General features: G+C 43.8%; 1 protein-coding gene across 1 annotated transcript in view; it reads right to left on the reverse strand.

Annotated features, from left to right (window-relative positions):
* The window catches only part of LOC111224597 (receptor-type tyrosine-protein phosphatase beta-like), a 32528-nt gene that overhangs the window by 11632 nt on the left and 1635 nt on the right, over positions 1–19261 (reverse strand). Inside the window, exons 2-24 of the mRNA XM_022749147.1 lie at positions 16614–17043; positions 13573–13695; positions 12793–12933; positions 12437–12700; positions 12084–12350; positions 11774–11890; positions 11542–11688; positions 11004–11121; positions 10624–10769; positions 8106–8372; positions 7687–7745; positions 7026–7230; positions 6842–6939; positions 6572–6737; positions 6357–6487; positions 6080–6227; positions 5700–5969; positions 5431–5606; positions 5152–5302; positions 4938–5038; positions 4238–4403; positions 3837–4118; positions 1116–1394 (exon numbers count right to left, since the gene is read on the reverse strand). Of these exons, the coding sequence (XP_022604868.1) occupies positions 1116–1394; positions 3837–4118; positions 4238–4403; positions 4938–5038; positions 5152–5302; positions 5431–5606; positions 5700–5969; positions 6080–6227; positions 6357–6487; positions 6572–6737; positions 6842–6939; positions 7026–7230; positions 7687–7745; positions 8106–8372; positions 10624–10769; positions 11004–11121; positions 11542–11688; positions 11774–11890; positions 12084–12350; positions 12437–12700; positions 12793–12933; positions 13573–13695; positions 16614–17043 (4252 nt within the window). The remainder of the gene's footprint in view (positions 1–1115; positions 1395–3836; positions 4119–4237; positions 4404–4937; positions 5039–5151; positions 5303–5430; positions 5607–5699; positions 5970–6079; positions 6228–6356; positions 6488–6571; positions 6738–6841; positions 6940–7025; positions 7231–7686; positions 7746–8105; positions 8373–10623; positions 10770–11003; positions 11122–11541; positions 11689–11773; positions 11891–12083; positions 12351–12436; positions 12701–12792; positions 12934–13572; positions 13696–16613; positions 17044–19261) is intronic.

Genomic DNA, 19261 nt, shown 5'->3' on the forward strand with positions numbered 1-19261 from the left:
TGTCTGTAATAACAGCGGGACAGTCGAGCGTCTGTGGTTCAGAAAGAGCGTCGGTGAGTTTTAATCACGAACCCAAGTTACGATGTCGTTATTACCCACGCTGCCTTGCTTGTAGTTCTTTCATGGGAGCTGTAGTTTTCCTTTGCTCACAAAGTAATTGCTGTTTGACTTTGTTAAAATCACAAGAGTTCCCCTGCGAACATGATCTTTGGAGGGTGAAAATATTCACAATGTTATTTTGCCATTTTCTGGATCTTCATCAACACGGATCACGTCTAAAACTAAACTGTGCTAATGTAGCATTCAGGCACCATGGCGATTTATCACTATTTCACTCCGCCCACCTACCCACCCCACCCCACCCCCACCCCACCCCACCCCACCCCCGCCATGGTATAATGCTCACAGTGAAAAACAGCTTTCGACTTCTGGACAGAGTTAGAGAAGATTTGGATTTGTTGACAATAAATAAAAATAAAGAATAAAAGAATAAAAGCAGCTTTCTGTTAAATGAGCTGAAAGTAGCTGAGACCCTCGAAGCCTTTAGGATTTTACACAAACTAATATAAACTGGAATAAATCCTCTCCGGCTGTTCTGTTCCCTCTGCGTCTCCCAGGTGACCAGACCCATTTAAACACAAGTTTTATTTAAACACCAGACTCCACTGCTGCACCTGAGGGGAGTGTGTGTGTTGGTGTGTGTGTGTGTGTGTGGTGTGGTGTGTGTGTGAGAGTGTGTGTGTGTGTGTGTGTGTGTGTGTGTTGTGTGTGTGTGTGTGTGTGTGTGTGTGTGTGGTGAGAGTGTGTTTGTGTGTTGTGTGTGTGTGTGTGGTGTTGTGTGTGTGTGTGTGAGTGTGTGTGTGTGTGGGTGTGTGTGTGGTGTGTGTGTTGTGTGTGTGTGTGTGTGTGTGTGTGTGTGGAGTGTGTGTTGTGTGTGTGTGTGTGTGTGTGTGTGTGTGTGTGTGTGTGTGTGTGTGTGTGTGTGAGAGTGTGATGAGTGGTGTGTGTGTGTGTGTGTGTGTGTGTGTGTGTTGTGTGTGTGTGTGGTGTGTGTGTGTAGAGTATGTGTGTGTGTGTGTGTGTGTGTGTGTGTGAGTGTGTGTGTGTACACTCACGGTCTATCATGGTGACGGTGGTGTGTGTTGCCGGTGGACTCGTCTGTCCGGCCGACGACACCCTGACGGTCACAGAGTACTTCCTGTACGCCTCCAGGTGGTCCAGCGTTACCGCGGAGACGCCCCCAGCCAACCTCAGCACCGAGGTCAGCTCCCCGTTGTCGTGGCGGCGACACTTGACCTCGTAGGAGTCGAAGTCGGAGAGGGGGGGCGACCAGGAGCAGGAGAGGGAGGAGGACGAGAGGGGGAAGCAGTGGATGGACTTCAGAGGGGAGGGACCTGTGGGAAGAGAGGAGGAGACAAGGAGGAAGGAAGGAGGAGGGGAGAGGAAAGAGGAGAGAATGTAAGGGAATGTAAGGAGAAAGAGGAGAGGAGGAGAGAAGGGAAAGAGAAAAGGTAAAAGGTGGTTAGGAGAGAAGCAAAGGAGAGGAAACGAGGAGACAAGGAGAGGAGACAAGGGAAAAGGAGAAAGAGACGTAAAGGAGAGCATGAGACCCAGTGCGCCACTCCCCTCCCCCTCCCCTCCCCATCCGCTACACCTTAAGCTCTGTGATGATGGATGGAGCGCGGATTGGCGAGGTGCATTCGAGCAGCTTTGATCCTAGGACCTGTTTATCTCAGAACATGTGGCTCCAGACGAGGTATCCAATTAAACCAACTCGTTGCAGTCCTACTCTAATCGCATCACGTGTCTATTTTATTTTAAGTCTGTTGTTTTCGGGTTTTGGGTTTTGTTGGTCGATTAGCGCTTTTCTTGTGCGATTCGGAAGCCTGAGCAATGTGCATCGCTAGTGTGAACACCACGATCAGCCTCCGTCAGCCGAAGGGAACATGAGGAGAAGGAGAAAACAAGAAGGAGGAGACAAGGAAAGGAGACAAGAGAAGAGGAGGAGACAAGGAAAGGAGAGACAGGAAAAGTCCAGTGAGTTTTTATTTCTGCTCCTCTGACATTAAACCTTTTTTATTTCTGTCTGTATCTTCTTCTCGTTGCTGAGTCACAGTTTGTGTTTTTCTTTCCAGACGAAGGTCGAAACATTCAGCGTCTATTCAAACTAATGAACGAACGGAGCGTCTGCTGAGCGATGAGCGAGGGAACGTCCCGCGTTTATTTGTCCCGTTCAGACGATAAAAACGTCTCTTTCAGTGAAGACAAATGTGCGAGAGAGAGAACAGACAGATGAAGGTGAAGGAGGAAACATTCTTCATCTTCAGGCTCGGAGACGACGGACAATAAAACCTCATCAGAGGAGAAACACGAGTCGACTCCGTCACTGTACAGAGACATTTTGTGGACAAAACAATTAGAAAATGAATCATTAATGAAAACAGGAGTTAGTCACAGCCTTAAAAAGGATCAATCAGCCTTATAAAACTGGAAGCTGGTTTATAGTTTGCATTAGTGCGGAGCGTAAAAGCTCCTTTTAGCCATTTCCTTTTAGAGGTGCAGTTTGGCAGCCGAGTGCACTGCTCACTTACTGACCTGGAAAACCTCAGCACTTCTATACATCAACCTCAGACTTCCTACACATGTAGAAAAGAGGAAGTGTGGACACCAGGAAATGTAAGTTTTATAATCCAGATTTTAGTAGGATCACTGTCGAACAAACAAAATGAAAGTGCGTTTTTATTCAAAAATAAAGAAAAGAAGTTTATTAAAAGTCCAATATTTTCAGAGTGATTAATAAATTCTATTATTTATGCTTAATCATTAATGGTAAATGTGCTGCTCGTCAATTTAAGACACTAACCACAGTTCTGTGAGGTTTACATGTGAAGTTACTGAGCTTTAAATTGAGGTAAAATCAGGAGGGAATAGCTTCAAAACAGCCACTGCAGAAACGGGTTAACTTGATATATAAGTGACACAAAGTTGGCTTTTATTTTGGTACTTCCTGTATGATCTGGTCTGGAAAACATTTGATAAAGTTTTAACTCACAAAACTGTGTGTGCACTTCTTTCTCCTCTGAGTCTCTATAAATACTGCATCAACTCTTTGGCCGACATCAGCTAAAAGAAATCAGAGACGAGGTCAGCACATACATATTTATAAGTGTGTGTGTGTGTGTGTGTGTGTGTGTGTGTGTGTGTGTGTGTGTGTGTGTGTGTGTGTGTGTGTGTGTGTGTGTGTGAAGCCCTTGATTTGTTATTGCTTTTGCCGATCACTTTTGATCCCTGCGGCCAAACGAACAGATTGTGATTAAAAATGGATTGAGAGCCAGAGACACAGGCTGATCTGGGTGAGAGCCTTTGTCACGTCGCCATCTGGTGGTTAAAATGAGAAACACGTCTCTGGATCTGATCGTGTCTCTGAACTCCAGTGACCTTCACTGCTCCGATGCTGAATGAGTCATTGTTTTATTCATGAAAAAATGATTTGCATCTGCGTTTATTGTAATTCTCTTTGTGAATTCATTATTTAATAATCCAGGTTATTAAAATTATGTCTCATTCGTTGAAGAATATATTTATGAGCCAAAATGTTTTAGGGAATAAAATTAAATATATCACTTTCTATGTGACGCAGCAGGATCTTCAGCCTCATGTGACTGAGTGCACATGACGATTAAAATGTGTTTATTGTAAGTAAATGTTTAAAGATGTGTATGGCTCAAAAGGATAAATAAAAAAATGCAAATTAAAACTACATTTTTAATTACGACCTCATAAACTAAAATTCAAGAAACTGAATGACTTTAGGGTTAGAATTTTTTAACACTCACTTGTCCTGACGCTCCTCTGGATTGGCTCACTCCTCGATGTTGGCCCGGCTCTGGCTCCGCCCCCGCTCATGGTCATCAAGGTGAAGTTATACTGTCGCCCCGGAAACATGTCACCAACAACGCACCCGGTCAGCTGAGTGTGTGTGATTGACAGGGGGTCAGGAGGAGTCCACTGAAGGCTGAAGTTATCGTAGTCCCCGGAGGCGGGACCAGACCACGACAGTGCTATCGTCTCATTGGTTGGGCCTTGTTTGACGGACAGGTGAGTGGGAGGATCTGGAGCTGGAAAGAGAAAATACAAAAGTATTTACTGCTAATTATTAATAACAGTATTAAATATCAATAATTACAACAAACGTAATTCTTTATTTATGTTCCTGTGTGTTTTTTGCTTGACTTACAGGTGCGCCCAAAAGCTGAGACACTATTGGTCAGCTCCCCGCTGTGTGTGATGACCTCAGCGCGGTACAGCCTACCAGGTGTGAGGCCGGGGAACACGTGACTCTTGTGCTCCGCCCCCAGCGTCTGAGCTCCCAGCGTGGCTCCAAAAACATCGTACAGTACGACCTGAAATCACAACGGAACAACGAATATTACTTTTGGCACTTTTAACTCTGTTTTTGGTCTCTACCAACTCCTTAGCCTGCGGATACTACTCCTGATTCCTGCTGCCTACTTTTTATTTACCAGATCATTTTGATGCGATGAGAACACATACCAAGGTAGAGTTGTTTATTTAGTTAATCAGCCTCATTTGACCAACAGCTTCATATTTCGAGAGAATAATGAGTCATTCAGTTTGACTTCCACTCGATACTTGAAAACTCAATCTGCTCAATACATGTAGGAAGTCCACACCCGATGTTCTGAGGGAAAATAACACTTGAACGTCCCGTCACGAGTCTTGGCACGAGTGTGAGATCAGAGCTGTGAGCCAACAATATGATTTCTAATGTAAATTCAGCTGCTGGAAAGACGTCACGAAGGAAATACAGTGTCGTCTGAAACAGTTCTCACCATAACTTGCCATTTTCTAGAAAATTTTGAGCGTTTTTGTTATTTCCCAGGATTTTTTCCAGTGCCTCCCATCTGTGTGTTTACCTGATAGCCGCTCCAGCTCCCCTCGCCGTGCTGCCAGCTGACCGTCAGTCTGTCCGTCCGTCCTGAGCTCTGAACCAGAAGAGACGAAACTGGAGACGGGACTGAAGAACAGAACAGAAGAAAAGATGAAGATGATCCAAAACAAAAAAGTTAATGTAACCATCTGTATCTGTTGTGTCAATAATAATAAAATGATGATGATGTATCGACTGACCAGTTCTGGCGAGGACGGAGGAGTCGCTGTTCATGCCTCTGCTCCAGCTCACCACCTGCAGCCTGTACAAACTTCCTGCTCTCAGTCCGGAGAACACACAGCTGTCTGCGGTCGGGCCGACCTTCTGCAGGTCCACCGGGTCCCCTAGACCCTGAACACACCACACAATATCACACCAGGTCCCCTAGACCCTGAACACACCACACAACATCACACCAGTTCTGACACACCTGTATGACCTGTCAGGCGTCAGTCTGTGAGGATCAAAGCTCCACCCACCTGGTGATGCTCCTTCCTGCTCCCTGCAGCATCCGGCCTGTGATTGGCTGTTGCCTCGGCGACGCTGTAGAGCGACAGGTCATAGATTTCGACGTGGCCGTCTGAAGGTCGCCAGGAGAAGGAGAGCGAGGAGGTGTTGGCCGACGTGACCGTGAGGTTACTGACTGCAGCCGGACCTGGATCAGAGGAGGACAGAGTTGGTCTGAGTTTTAATTAATTGATTAATTGATTAATTTATAAATGATCTCGTGTATGTGGTAGTGACTCACGTGTTTGTCCGTCCGCTGTGGCCTCCAGAGACGGGACGCCGCCGCTCAGCGTCACCAGCCTCACACTATAACGCTTCCCTGAGGTCAGACCTTCGAACCGCTCGCTGCGACTCTCCACTGACACCGACCGATTGGCCGCCATGGCGCCGGCCTCGTCCAGCAGCTGCAGACTGTAGCTGTCGTACACGCCCACCGGCCGCTCCCAGCTGACGGTCAGGCTGTGGGTGGTGTGGTCATTATCCGCCTGCAGGGCGGTGACACTGGCTGGAGCTGCAGGAGGACACACACACACACACACACACACACACACACACGCACGATAATCAGTATTAACATACTCATATACATTGATTTTAATCTCATCCATCGTTCAGTCTTACCTGTTCTACCGGTGACCGTGTTTGTATTGGTCAGCTTCCCGCTCAGTGATTGGATGGTGATGGTGTAGGCGTGGCCTGGGATCAGATCCAGGAAGTCCAGAGAGGAGACGTGTTTAGGGACAGGACGACTCTCGACAGCGACGCCGTCCTGGAAACAGGAAGTAAGAAGATGAGTGTTTTTTATTAGCGACAGCCGGACGATCATCTAATCATTTATCTATCTATCAATGCATCGTCTATTTGTTTTGCTCTTCCTGATACGTGCAGCTGGACTGACCGTGGTCGTCAAGGAGACGATGTACATGTCCAGGTCTCCGTGTCCGGGGGTCCAGGTGACCAGGAGTCCACCAGCAGAGTCCTTCAGACCACGTTGAGGAGCCATGTGGAGGTTTCCTACTGGACTGGGAACTGGAGAGGAGAGACTGGATTCATCAGAACTGGATCCATTAAACTCTGAAGACAAATCATCAGTGATGTGTAAAGTCCTCCCACCTGTCCGTCCCTCGATGAACTGCGCTCTCTGGTTTGGTCCGCTGAACGTCGACACCACGATCTTATAGAGACGCCCGGGGGTCAGAGAGGTCAGCCGGTGACGCCGCAACTCGCTGCCCAACGTGACCGGAGGGAAAACCCGAGTGTCATTGAAGAGCAGAGTGACCTGGAGACAAGAAGTGAGGACGATACTAAAACCCCGGCAGCTCCAGCAGCGCCCCCTACAGGCTACAACACTCACAACACACATACAGGCTTTACTTATCACACCTCATAATGGTCCACATCTCCATGGGCGGGGCTCCAGGCCACAGTCAGATCACCTGTCCCTGCGTTGCCTAGCGACAGATTTCCAACAGCTGCTGGAACTGAAGAAAAAAAACCGAGACATTCGCTTTAAATCCTCCAGAAAAACAAAAAAACACGTTAAACACGTGTCATGTCAGTGACTCACAGGTGCGTCCGTCGGTGGAGACGCTGCTGACGTAGCCTCCGCTCCAGGTTTCCACGGTGACGGTGTAGAGTCTTCCCGGCGTCAGGGACGAGAAGTCGCACTCGCTGTGTCCGGTGGAGACGCTCTTGTTCTGCAGGACGCTGTGGTTGTAGCGGATCAGAACCACGTAACGGTCCAGATCTCCTGCCGCGTGACGCCAGTACACCTGAACACAACATAACACTGCTGTCATACTACTGTAGTACCGATGGTACTGACAATACTATTAAATAAATAAGAATTATTTATTTTAATTAATAATTTTCAGGTAAATTCTATAAAAAATTGAAAAACATTTATTAGTTAAATGTATCTGTGAATGTGTAAATACATGTGAACAGACAGTGTATTTACACAAACACAGAAATAATGAATAATTGTTTTTTTATTGTTTTACATTGATTATTGTTGTCAATATTTTCTTTCTTTTGTTATTTTTTGTCTTGTCTTATCAAAATCAATAAAACTAACCAGTCAAAAAAAATTATACAAGACAAACATATGTGGGAGTAAATGGATATGAATTCAATATCCATACAAAACTATAATACTAAAAAATTATTTTTTTTAATTACAAAAATAAAAATGTAAAAATAATAAAAAGTTATGATGACAAACACACCTTAAGGAAGTCGTCTCTTGCAGAGTGAACAGCTGTTGGGTTTTGCACAGTGGCAGGTTCTGTAAAACAAACAAGAAAATAAAGAAGAAAATTTTAAAATATATTTATATAATAAAGCCTATTATTATAGCTATATAATTATATATTATATATATTATATAATTATAATTATATTATAATTTTAAAAAATACAACATTCAGATATGTTTACTATCATATCGACACAGTTTGCTTTGTTACTTGAGGTAAGAGTTATGTAACTGTTAATACAATACAAAGCCTATAGAAATAAACTCATTAAATTTAACTGTAAACTCCAATGCACGTGCCAACTATGATAGTACAAACATACATGTAAATACAAGTACAGTAAAACACAATTAACATAAATATAAAATGAGTAAATTATCCCTCCTTACGTGTTCGTGCTTGAACCGTGGTGGAGTTCTCCAGGCTGCCGCTCCTCGTTACTATGACAACCGAGTACAGTCGCCCGGCGACCAGCGAGCTGAAGGAGCACTCGGGCGGCGAGGAGCGCGACACGGCGAGCGTGTGGACGGTTTCATCCCGCTCCTGAAGACGGACCAGGTAACTGTCCACCACGCCCACCGCCGGACGCCATGACACATGCAGAGCGTCCGATTTGCCGCCGTTAGCAACGGTTACCTCGGACACGGATGCTGGGTCTGAAAGAAAAAGAAGATTTTCTTTATAATTCTTGAAAAATAAATTTATAAACAAGAAGTGGTTTGAGTGGTGTGAAAAAAATTAAACATATAAAATCACACATCAGTACACAAATTGTAAATAATATAAACAATACAATAAATTCATAAAATAAATAATATTGTAATGCGAATTTAAATTTAAATTTAAATTTATTTTCTTAAAGGATTAGTACAGTCAGACTCTGTTCATTTACAATAACATCAGTGACGGTTTTCATAATGTATCTACCATTCTCCACATCACCTCTATTACTGTACAAGGGTCGTATTTCAGCAAGCTAACGTTAGCTTTGAGAGTTAGCTACACAACTGGCTGAGGGGTGGTATCATACTCTGACCATTACACTGAGCTAATACAAAGGAACATAGTCCGTATTTAAATGCCATCTATTGACCAATAGAAGGTCATCTGAGGAGGCTTGGGGCGGGGTTTGTTTTGCCAACGTGTTACACACACACACACACACAGTCTGTCCTGAAAATAACTGGGACATTCTGTGGGAACACAATAGGTTCTCTGAGCAGGAAGGTGTGTGTGTGTGTGTGTGTGTGTGTGTGTGTGTGTGTGTGTGTGTGTGTGTGTGTGTGTGTGTGTGTGTGTGTGTGTGTGTGTGTGTGTGTAGCCTTTGAGCAAGGCGTCTTTGTGTGTCTGGAACATTCCAAACTTTCCTTCTGGTATTTCAGCTATTGTTCTAAAGACTCTCTGATGTTATCACGTAGAAATACACAGACACAGACACACACATTCACTCACACACACACACACACACACACACACACACACACTGTTCTCATATAAATCCATAAAGGTTTAGATAATAAACTCTAAATGTCCCAAAACAGCAGACACAGTCATTCTTTTCTTGATCTTGGAAATAGCAGTTTAACAATTAGTCGTTCACTTACTCGCTTTTTCAAGAGCTTTCAACTGAATCTCATTGTTGATAATGTTTTCTGATGCAGTTAAAGGGTTGTATTTGATTACGATCAGTTCAGAAACACATGATCAATAGCTGTTCATATGGTACAGTTTTTTTTTTTCATTAACTGTATCTGACTCAATGAAGTCATGAATTTAACATTCGTACCAATATTTTCTCTGATTTATTATCAAGCCTCTGTAAACAAACACTTCCAGGACATCTTCTGTGCTCTGTTATTTTACAGCGGAGCAGACAGCTGTATCTTCAGACGGTGACATGCAATGTAAACTGTTCATATTTATGTTCTGTCTGAGGACTGTGCACTCTTTGGTCACTGAGCGGGTCACTGAGTTTTTTCCTGTTAAGCAGCAGCTGAATGTGTTTGAAGGGAAACAACACAAATCCTGAGTGGGGATATTGTCTCTACACAATAAGAGCCCAACTGACCGGCAATCAAACAGTCTTATATAACTGAGAGGAGAGTGTGTGTGTGTGTGTGTGTGTGTTATTATTCTGGCTTCTAGTAACTGAGGAAAACAAACTGGAAAGTCATATTTTCGTTAATCATTTTTTTCTCATAACAGATAAAAACAGGCAGTAAAAATTGTGGTTAATGCAAATTGTAATATTTCAATCATCACATCGGATTCTGTTGAATACATGCATGAAAAGTAAAAAACAATGTGTTTTTAATGATGAACAAAGATCAAATAATGGTAAATAATGGTAAAGCTTTATTGTACTGGTAATATCCTATTCATTTATTTTAATTCTCCAGATAAGAACTATGAAATTTGGAAAACAGCTTTCAGTCAGTAAAATTCCAATTAATTAATTCCAAAGAATTACAAGTACAACCAGCAACATCTTTCTTTAACTCTCCATATTTATCATTTATTAGAACTGTATTAACATGTAGTAAATGGTTTATAACACACTGCACTGCATCTGTATGCAGATATAAGGATGTTTTATGTGTTTATTAATGGTTAATTAATAAATTGTCCACAGCAGGAGTTATAGTTATTAACAAATACATTAATGGACGTTTATGTCTTTGTATAAAACAATATAATATAGTTATAAAGTGACGTGTTACCATAGAAAACTGAATAAAGTTTCCAAAAATAAATGAACAATTATTTCTTTGTATTTAAATAGGGTCATTTTCTCATATTCTCTGAAATAAAGTGTTTCCAAAAAGTAAACAAACAACAAATTTAATCAGCTCAGCCTGCAGGAGAACAAAGGTTCAAATATCAGATTCAGGTAAAGGAGTCTCTCACCTGTGCGTCCCTCCAGCCTGGTGCTTTTAGACTGCAGCCCCCCGCTGACAGTGGCAGCCTGCAGCCTGTAGAGGGCGCCGGGCGTCAAACCAGAGAGCAGCAGAGAGGAAGAACCGACTGCAACACTGACGTTCTGAACCACAGCGCTGTGGAGGAGGAGGACGACTGTTTAGTGTCCACACTCATGACAATAAACATCTTTTAAATCTTTTTTTTTTCCCGCCATTTTCCATCATCAACAACATCCAGTTTCCAGTTTAATGTAAAAGATTGTAAACACACACACAAATGATTCCTCTCTTCTTATCTGACAGAAGTTGAATATTTCCCTGAATAAATCTGGTTCACACACACACACACACACACACACACTCACACACCTGTCTTGCAGCAGCGTCAGTATGTACAAGTCCACGCCCCCTGGTGGTTTCTCCCATGATGCCTGGAGGCTGTCGACTCCTGAGCTCCTCAGAGTGATGGCTTGCAACGCCATGGGAACTGCAACACACACACACACACACACACACACACACACACACACACACACACACATGGACCAGGGCCTTCAAAAGCATCTTAAACATTTACGTCTTAGCAACCTCTGACAACGATCAGCTTCAAAGACTTTTTGTTAAATTCTTTCATGGCACTGAGGAAAAAAAACAAAACAAGGTGCATGTTTTTAAAAACTTCGTAATAAGTTGAACTTTTACAGTTCTAGTCCTTGAATTCCCAGAAAAAATGGGTTTCTCAGTAAAAGTTTGAAAATAACTAAATAAATGTATTTACTCTTTTAAGGTGAATTTCTAAAACAATAATTCTGTTTTATGAAGCGTTTAGTTCGGCCTGGACCCGACCTTGATTCTAGCTTCACCTAAAGCTGACCAAGTCTTTAAGGTAACATGTGAAGACACATACCTGTCCTTCCCTCCACAGACACAGATGTGTTCAGTTTCCCGCTCCTGGCTGTCACAGTGATGGTGTAGCGTCTCCCAGGTGTGAGGATGTTGAACGTGCACTCCCTCATGTTAGGCTCCACCTCCCTGGTGTCCACGGTGGCGTTATCTACGGGACACAGGACGGAATAATTACAATATGTCGGCCAGCTCTTACCTTTGGTTTGGTTTGTCAGTGAGACGTTAATGATTACCGTGGCTAATGGTGAGGAAGTAGCTGTCACGTGACCCAGAGGGGGCGTGGCTCCACATGGCGCTGAGCGAGGTCTCGTCCGAGTGTCGAATGTGGAGGTCCAACGCCGGAGCAGGAGCTGCATGAAGAGAGTTTAGGTTCAGGTCTGAATATTTCTGTACTGATGTGTATTTGCTGTTATATATTTCCACAGTAATATGTATTATATGTATTTTGTCATATTTTTGCATGAATGCATTTATTCAGTCACACCTGTGTATTTGTTGTTAGGTGTAAGTATTTCCTGTTCTTTATTTTTACAGTAGTTTCACCTGTTGATCCTTCACAGCTGCTCTCAGCCGCCAGTCCTCCGCTCTCCACCATCACCACGGCTCTATACGTCCTCCCAGGCGTTAGACCCGTCCCAGGGAAGACGAACCTCACCGCCTCACGGTCCAGAGTGGTGTTGACTAACTGCTGGAAGCCGTCGAACAGGAACAGCCTGTAGCTCTCCCAGTGGCCAGGAGGGGGCGTCCAAGACAGGAGGAGGTCTCCGGAGGAGGAGGGAGACAGCGAGAGGAGGGACGCCGCTGCTGGAGCTGGAGACAAGAAACGAACATGATGAAGAAAAGAGGAAAAAAGACAAGAAGAAGACAAAAGAACAGAAATGAAAAGAAGAACTCACCTGTGCTGACGGTGCTTTCCGATTGGCTCGTCAGCTCGCCACTCCTGGACGTTACTGCCACCTGATAGGTCGAGCCGGGGGTCAGCTGATGGATGGCGACCTCTGTGGCGTCCGACGGAAGCGTCGTCTCCCAGCGGCTCGTGCCATTGGTCGAGAAGAGGGTGACAATGAGCGCGTCCAGGTCACCTTTGGGCCGTTGCCATGACAACAGCAAGCTCGTGCTGTTGCTAAAGTCAGTGGTGAGGTTTGAAACAGCAGAGGGAACTAGAGAGAAAAAGAAACAGATATAAAATATCTTTCTTTCATCCCTCTCTCTCTCTCTCTCTCTCTCTCTCTCTCTCTCTCTCGGCACGTACCTGTCTGGGCCTCGACCATCCTGCTGTTCTGCAGATCGCCGGCCTCCGTCACCACGGTAACGTTGTACAGTCTCCCGGGCGTCAGGTCGTGGAGTGTGTGTTGTGTCGTCGTGCTCTCTAACGTCTCGTTCTTCAGCAGACCTGCAGACACAGAGGAGAAGAAGAAGAAGAAGGAGGAAGGTTAAACAAATGGTCACATGACTCTCTAGCAGCTTGTTTATTGGACAGAATGTTGGTTTATGTAACAAACTAAAAACAAAGAACGTTTGTAGTAAAGTAAAAAAAGTAANAGAATGTTGGTTTATGTAACAAACTAAAAACAAAGAACGTGAACAAGTAAATCGTTTGTATTTTTTGTATCATTGTAGATTTTTTGTCTTGTGCTGTTTTGCATGTGGTGTTTTGTTGAGTTTGATTTGTGCTGCATGTAGCATACAGTTAGCTTAGCTTTGTTAACTTCTGCCCCTGAACTTGAGCCCACAGTTTTATATAAAACAAACACTTTCGAGTTTGTTGGTCAGGAAACAAACAATGATCAGCTCGTGACGACAGAGCTGCAGAGTTGGGTGTTGATTCTCAGTTGGATCGGCAGGACTATCAACTGCTTATATCACAGTCATTTACTTAGACAGTGATAAAATTAAATACAGAATGCTGTTGAATGGTATTTGGTAAATGCAATGGTACTTTTATTGTATCACTGTTTGAGTTCATGTTATATACCTGTTTCTATACACATAAACATGAAGAGTATTCATAAAGAAGCGGACTGATACAGACTCTGAGGAGGTTCCCACAGCTGCAGCCTGAAGCGCTCCGTCCTGCCGGGGCCGGCCTGCCAGGAAAGACCCAGGCTGCAGCAGGTCCTGGAGGTCACTGCCAGGCCGCTCACCGCCGACGGCCCTGAAGCAACACAACGTACACAGTCAGGAAATAGTCGCTTTAATAAACACAACACACAACTATATTATTATTCAAGTCATAGTTAAAGGCGTTGGAAGTGAAAATGTAGAGACCACCAGTGATATTTTTGGAAATCACCTTGATGATGGAAACCAGTTTCATCTCTGTGTGTGTCCAGGACTAAATCAGGTCAAGAACGTGACCTAGCTTAGCACAAAGGCTACATGGAAAATCTACACAGTTTCCCCAAACAGTGGGACTGTTCCTTTAGAGTGATTTATCTGTTTTGACCGTGAGGTTCAGTCAGACAGGAAAAGGATCCAGCTCCTCAAATCTGTGGCCTTGTCATCAAAGTGTGAGCACTGTGGGAGTCCTGACACACTGAACACACACACACACACACACACACACACACACACACACACACACACTAAAAACACCATCCGCCTGTTTAAGAGCCCCCTGCTTCCCCTCAGCACTCTGACCGGGTTAAGTGTTTGTATTTGTGCCGCCGTGTCGCCGCTGGCGCTTCAAACTGAGGTGGAACAATATTATCAGGCTGCGACATCTCATCTCTGCCCTGAGTGACACAGAAACAAACAAAACCATTTTCACCATTTTCAGTCGGGCTGCGGAGGTTTCTGTCACTGACGGTTTATGGACGTGTGAAAAGAAGCAGAAGCTGCGTTTGGAGGGAAATCACAGAGTTTGAAGAGTCCACCACTCTAGATGAATTTCAGCCACTTTAAAACTGAAGCAATGTATTTTTATAATGTATTAATTAAGGATTAAATGAATCTGTAATTGAAAAGGTGTCACTGTGAATTTGCAGCCTCTTTTAGCAACTAGTTTTGGTTTTACAGCACATTTCTTATCTGGTTCAGACTCAACACTTTAACCCCCCACCTCTCATTATGTCTATACAGTCATGAACAATACAGTAAAATACAGTAAGAATCATTTATTATTTATTCATCTAAGACTTTGATTATAAATATTTATTCATGAATGAATTACTTATTTTATTCTCATAATGACAGCTGATTAAAACGCCATCATCTCCATTAAAGGCCAAGCGATGCGGCTGAAAGCTCCAGAAAGAAATCTAGTCGGGGGACCTCGAGTTAAAGGTCCCATATAGTCTGAAGGTAGAGGATGCTCGGGAGCAGGTGGAGACCAAACACAGAGCTAAAAGAAAGAGAGATTCATCAGGTGACACAAACACCACAACACATGGATGATAAGGAAGAGAGTAGTTTAACACGTTGACCACGTCTACATGTCTGACGTGGTGCGCTCAGCTCGTCCTGCCGCCCCCAAGTGGCCAAACAGTTCATTACTGCAGCTTTGAAGTTAAACAGGTAAAAATAAACCAGCAGGTTGTGTGAAGTTCTGAAGGTCATTGAATGCAACAGTCAGTGTCTCCAAAGATAAGGAACCACAAACACCACAGAAGAAGTGTTTTGCATCGCTGAGAAGGTTAAAGTCGGGTGTCGACTGGGCGCAGTAACACCCCGTTTCCTCCGAATGCAACACACACACACACACACACACACACACACACACACACACACACACACACACACACACACACACCCTCACGCCCTTTTCCCAGTGCTTCCCACAGAACAAAGGAACAATGGAGGCAGGAAATGGCTGAACCCTGAGCTCTGCCCACGATGGAAATACACACTGAGGGTCCAACTTCTGTTCTGGACGCCCGCCACTGTGGACACAACACACACACACACACACACACACACACACACACACACACACACACACACACACACACACACTTTCATGTACTTTTACTGCTCTATCATTCTCTCTCAGCAGGGCAGTGGTTCCTGTAGCTAATCACAGAGCTACAGAGAGGGGAAGCTACATGACATTAACTCTGAGACACACACACACACACACACACACACACACACACACACACACACACACAAAGAGTCGACGCGACATGGAGGTCGTGTCGTGTTCCTTTACTTCAAACGAGCAGAGGTCAGAGGAGATGGAAACAATAGAACAAAACAGAACACAACAGTAAATACTGAGAAGTGAATTCAGACGTCTCCAACAGGTAACATGGCAGGTTGTCACAGGTACAGGTGTGTGCAGCCACACCTGCACAGGAACATAAAACCCTCAGATGCTCCACAACAGTGTGCTAACGAAGTATCACGTGCAGCAAATGAATGTTGTAGGTGATTAAACTGCAGGAAACTCTTTACATTAGCTGATCAACAGGAAATTAAACGGCGGCCATTTAATTTTTAACTGATGAAACCAGTCGACATGTTACAGCTTCTCTAGTGAAAGGTTTTGGAGGGAAATCGAATCTTTTGGTTGTAGATATTTGCTACCAGCGTTTTTCACCCTTTTATGACATTTTGTAGAAAATATTTGTCAGATTGTTAAGAAGGAGTTTGAATAATTGATTGATCGATCACTTATAAGACACAACACCTGATCCATTAGTTTCTTCCATAGTTTTTCTTTGATTGTTTTAAAGTTGAAAAATTGATGAACAACGACAATTCAATCATCAAACAGTTGATACTTAATTATCTGTCCACTGACTAATAGATCAATCGCTGCAGCTCTAGAATCGGCCTCCCTCAAGTAATTCAATCTATATTGATCGCATGTTTTATATGTCAAACATTTATCTGGGATGTTGCTATAACTACAGCCCCCCACCCCCCCCACCCCCCCCAGGGAACCGAGCCATCGATAATGCTATTGGTTCCACCTGTTCATGGGAGAACGTGGAACAGATCAAAACAAATACAAACAAACAGCGACTTCAGATCGTTGGACTAAAATTAGACAAAGTGTTAATGACGTCATTAGACAGCGTGTTGTTTTGACGCTACACACACGTGTTTGTGTTTACTCTGCTCACTTACTGGTGTGCAGCGTGACGTTCAACGTCTCCTCGTCTTTCTGGGATCGAACCTGCAGCTGGTAGGCGGTGCCCGGCTCCAGGTGATCCAGCACACAGGTGAAAACATCTCCGGCTCCCTTGTTTCCTCCGTCCTCGACTCCTAGCTGGTTGGTTCCCAGAGAGTTAGCTCCCGTCTCTTCCTCCTCCTCCTCCTCCTCCTCTCCTCGCTCCCGGCCTCCGATCTCATTAGTCTCCACCTCCTCGTCTCCTCTTCTTCTCCTTTTACACTCGGCGTTGTCTGCTCCGGAGTCCAGTGACGTCACGGCGAAGGAGCAGTCCCGTCCAGGTGTGTGAACAGTCAGTGATATGGAGTCCAGGCCGGACACCGGGTCAGATGCAGAGATGCTACATGGGGCGGACTGGTCCTCTGTGGGAGCGGCTCTGCTCACATCCTGTCAGGAGAGATGAAGTAAACCAGGATTATGAATGTGATCGAACCCACATAGTCCCACGTCTCGGTCCTTTAGGCCCAAGTCTGGCCCATATACCTTCACATCTGGGCCGGAGTTTTTCTGTGTGTGCACCAGACATGGTCCAGATGTGGAAGAAGCACCTGACCAACATGAGGTACATGGGCCATACCTGCGTTTACTGGGCCAGTAGAAAACAGAGTATGGATTTATTTTGCTGTCTGGGAAAGAGTTGGAGAACAGAAACAGTTTTTATTATTAACACTTTCTCCAGTGATTTGGTGACACCAGGATAAAATGTAGTTTAATTGAATTTAAATTAATTTCCGCTCTGGGATAAATAAAGTATCTATCAATCTATCAATAGGAACATTTGTATTGCAGCTCCACAATAAAATAAGTAATATTCTCCGATAGATTCAACACAGTAGGTCACATTTCCAACTGTAAAAGGAGTAGAACTGTATTTCTATGAAAACAAAGACCTGTTTATTCCCTTGTGTGTATTATCAATAAAGACAAACAGTCATTTTAATAAACATTTCAGTAAATCTGTGGATCGCCGGGATCAGATCATTTCTGTCGTTCAGTGATGGACGAACTCTCATCCACACTTTTGTTTCCACCCATATTGATTACTGTAATTCCAGCTCCAGGAATCGATTAACCGCCTCCCACTTCTCCAAAATGTGATCACTGTTTTAGTGAAGCTGTCCGTGACACACTGAGCGCGCTGTGGGGATGGACAGCCGGTCAGTAGATTATGCTGCAGGAGGTGGACTGACAGACGTCAGGAGACCAGCGTCTCATCTCAAACTCCAGACGTTGGGTGGAGCAGCTCTTTGATCCCATTGTTCTGAAAACATTTCTGAGGACCACGACTTTAGAAATACTGAGCTCCACCCTGCGATGAAAGGTTAACCAGCCGCCAGAAATATCCACAAGTTTTCCTTCATATTTGATGTTTTCTCACTTTCTCAATATTCGAGTCACTTAAAATGTGACTGTGTGAAGGTTGAGATGCTTTAAAGACTGAAAGCTCCATATTTTACTCTTTGTTCCTGTGTTTAATTTGAAGTGTTGATCCATAAGATATATTTGATGGTATACTTTGACAGTATTTATATCTAAACATCTGCCTTTAGACTGGATGGAGCTTTAACTTGGTGGGTCAGCGTGCTACTTCAACTGTCTCAAACAGCCGTTTCCCTTCGTTTCCAGTCTTTATGCTAAGCTAACCACATCATTACTACAGATCTGTAGACTGAGATCCATCTGAACGTCTCTGAATAAAAGAGAGACTTCCACTCGTAACTGATTTAGACTCTAACTCATCTTGCTTTCTTTAATTTCCCATTTTCTCTTCATCTTCCATTAACAGAAGCATATTTGGATCTAACCTCAGTACAGCAGACTGAAAACTGCTCAACAGTTTCATCTGGAAGCATTTCACTAATCTTAAAATGATGGGAAACAAAACTCACGACAACTATATTCTTTTAATATTGGGATATTTTTGATGAAAATATGCAAAAAGCCTTTAATGTTGATGATGCCATAACGCTCTGAACAGACCGCTGTGGGAGTTCATCAGCTGCAGCTATTTAAGGAACTGTAACCGCAGTGTTTGTTCATATTTATCACTTCTGGGGTTTGACCGTTCAGCTGACCTCTGACCTCCTGCATGTCTGAGTGTTTGTGCAGTGAGCGACGATACAGTGACAGCAACAGTTGTTCCGAGCTCTGTAACCTTTAATACTGGGAAGCAGAACAGAAAATAAAATAATTTGTCACTGATAATGAAGTTCAGGGAGTTCAGAGACAATAATGCTGCAGGGAGGAGACACGGACAGATAAACAGACAGGAAGAGAAGGAAATGACAGCCGAGGAAAATAAAACTGTATAAATATTAGTGTAACACGCAGCACTGTTCAAACCCTGCAAGCTCTGAAATCTGAGTAATGATCACACTTACATTCATCCTAATTATTCAATCATCATAGCATTAAAAATCCAACATCATATGGAAACGCAGAGATAAGTCCAGGTCATGTTTAGCTTAGCTTAGCACAAAGACTGGAGGAAGGGGGAAACTGCTAGCCTCCTGCTAGCTTCACCAAAACTTCTAGTAATCAGGTTGTATATCCCGACTGTTCATAGTTACACACACAGATGTCATAGCTGCTGCCGGGTCGTGAT

Source organism: Seriola dumerili, unplaced genomic scaffold (genome assembly GCF_002260705.1).
Source record: "Seriola dumerili isolate Sdu_G_001 unplaced genomic scaffold, Sdu_1.0 BDQW01000138.1, whole genome shotgun sequence".
NCBI lineage: Eukaryota > Metazoa > Chordata > Actinopteri > Carangiformes > Carangidae > Seriola > Seriola dumerili.